Here is a 1,031-nt window from a genome sequence, read left to right on the forward strand (position 1 = left end):
ATACATAAATGAATAATAAATTTCTAAATATGAAAAATAGGTTTCTTGTCAAGGCTTACATTTATATACATACACACGCACACACTTATACACATTGCCATATTTGTATTTTTTCATTCCTATGAGGAGATGGTATCTCCTGTCTGAGATGCGGTTTTACGCGGCTCGATCTTGATGTTGAATCCGTCTCCCCTTTTCAGGGTAATCTCTGCTAGCAAAGAAAAATTTTGATATGCCACGTCAGAAGTAATACGATATTTCCTTAATATCGTGGAGAGCAAGATCTTCATTTTCAGCATTGCGTACTTTCGTCCCAAACACGACCTACGAAAAAAAGGGTCAAACATTAACAGATGTGACAGTATATTCAGTACAATTCGCGTGACGCCATTACTAAGATTTTATGACTCATAGAGGTTTCTTTTTACCTCGGCCCGGCACTGAAGGGAATAAAAGCGTAAGGATTTCTCTGCCGCATTTTATCCGGTAGAAAATTGTCTGGATTAAAAACTAGTGGATTCGGGTAATATTTTTCTGCACGATGTACCAGGAATGGAACTATCAAAATCGTGGCATCTTTTGGAAGAACGTAATTGCCTGTAACTTAAACATAAAAATGATTCTCTTCTGGGCTTAATCTAATTTACAACACGTGTACTAAAAATACGTGTACTAAATATATGCGTATCAACTAGTGACACGATACAATTCATTTATATTCTATTACCTATTCTTACGTCCTTATTAAGTTTCCTTCCAAATATTGGTGCTGTGGAAAAAAGCCTCAATGTTTCTAATATGACACTCTCCAGATACTTCATGTTGACTGTGTCCACAAAAGTACACTGCCTGTCGCTGTCCAAGAATATGGAGTCCATTTCTTCGTGTACACGTGCCTGCTCAATGGAAATTAATAATGTCGTTTCATTACAAGTTCAAATACTCTCATTTTTGCAGTGAAATCTCTAAAAAATATCGAGACATGGAATGACAGCCAAATAATTCGAATTTTATGACTTTTCATTTTTATG

General features: G+C 35.9%; 1 protein-coding gene across 1 annotated transcript; it reads right to left on the reverse strand.

The window, feature by feature from the left end:
• Positions 1-46: 46 nt before the first annotated feature.
• LOC106749420 (cytochrome P450 4g15-like) lies at positions 47-620 on the reverse strand. Its single transcript, XM_014628829.1, has 2 exons — positions 429-620; positions 47-324 (listed from the first exon to the last, which is right to left on the reverse strand). The coding sequence occupies exons 1-2, from the start codon at positions 476-478 to the stop codon at positions 120-122; spliced, it is 255 nt and encodes an 84-aa protein (XP_014484315.1). The 5' UTR covers positions 479-620; the 3' UTR covers positions 47-119.
• Between the last annotated feature and the right edge of the window lie 411 nt (positions 621-1,031).

The sequence above is a fragment of the Dinoponera quadriceps genome, unplaced genomic scaffold (assembly GCF_001313825.1).
Source record: "Dinoponera quadriceps isolate SergipeBrazil2010 unplaced genomic scaffold, ASM131382v1 scaffold3760, whole genome shotgun sequence".
Classification (NCBI taxonomy): Eukaryota; Metazoa; Arthropoda; class Insecta; order Hymenoptera; family Formicidae; genus Dinoponera; species Dinoponera quadriceps.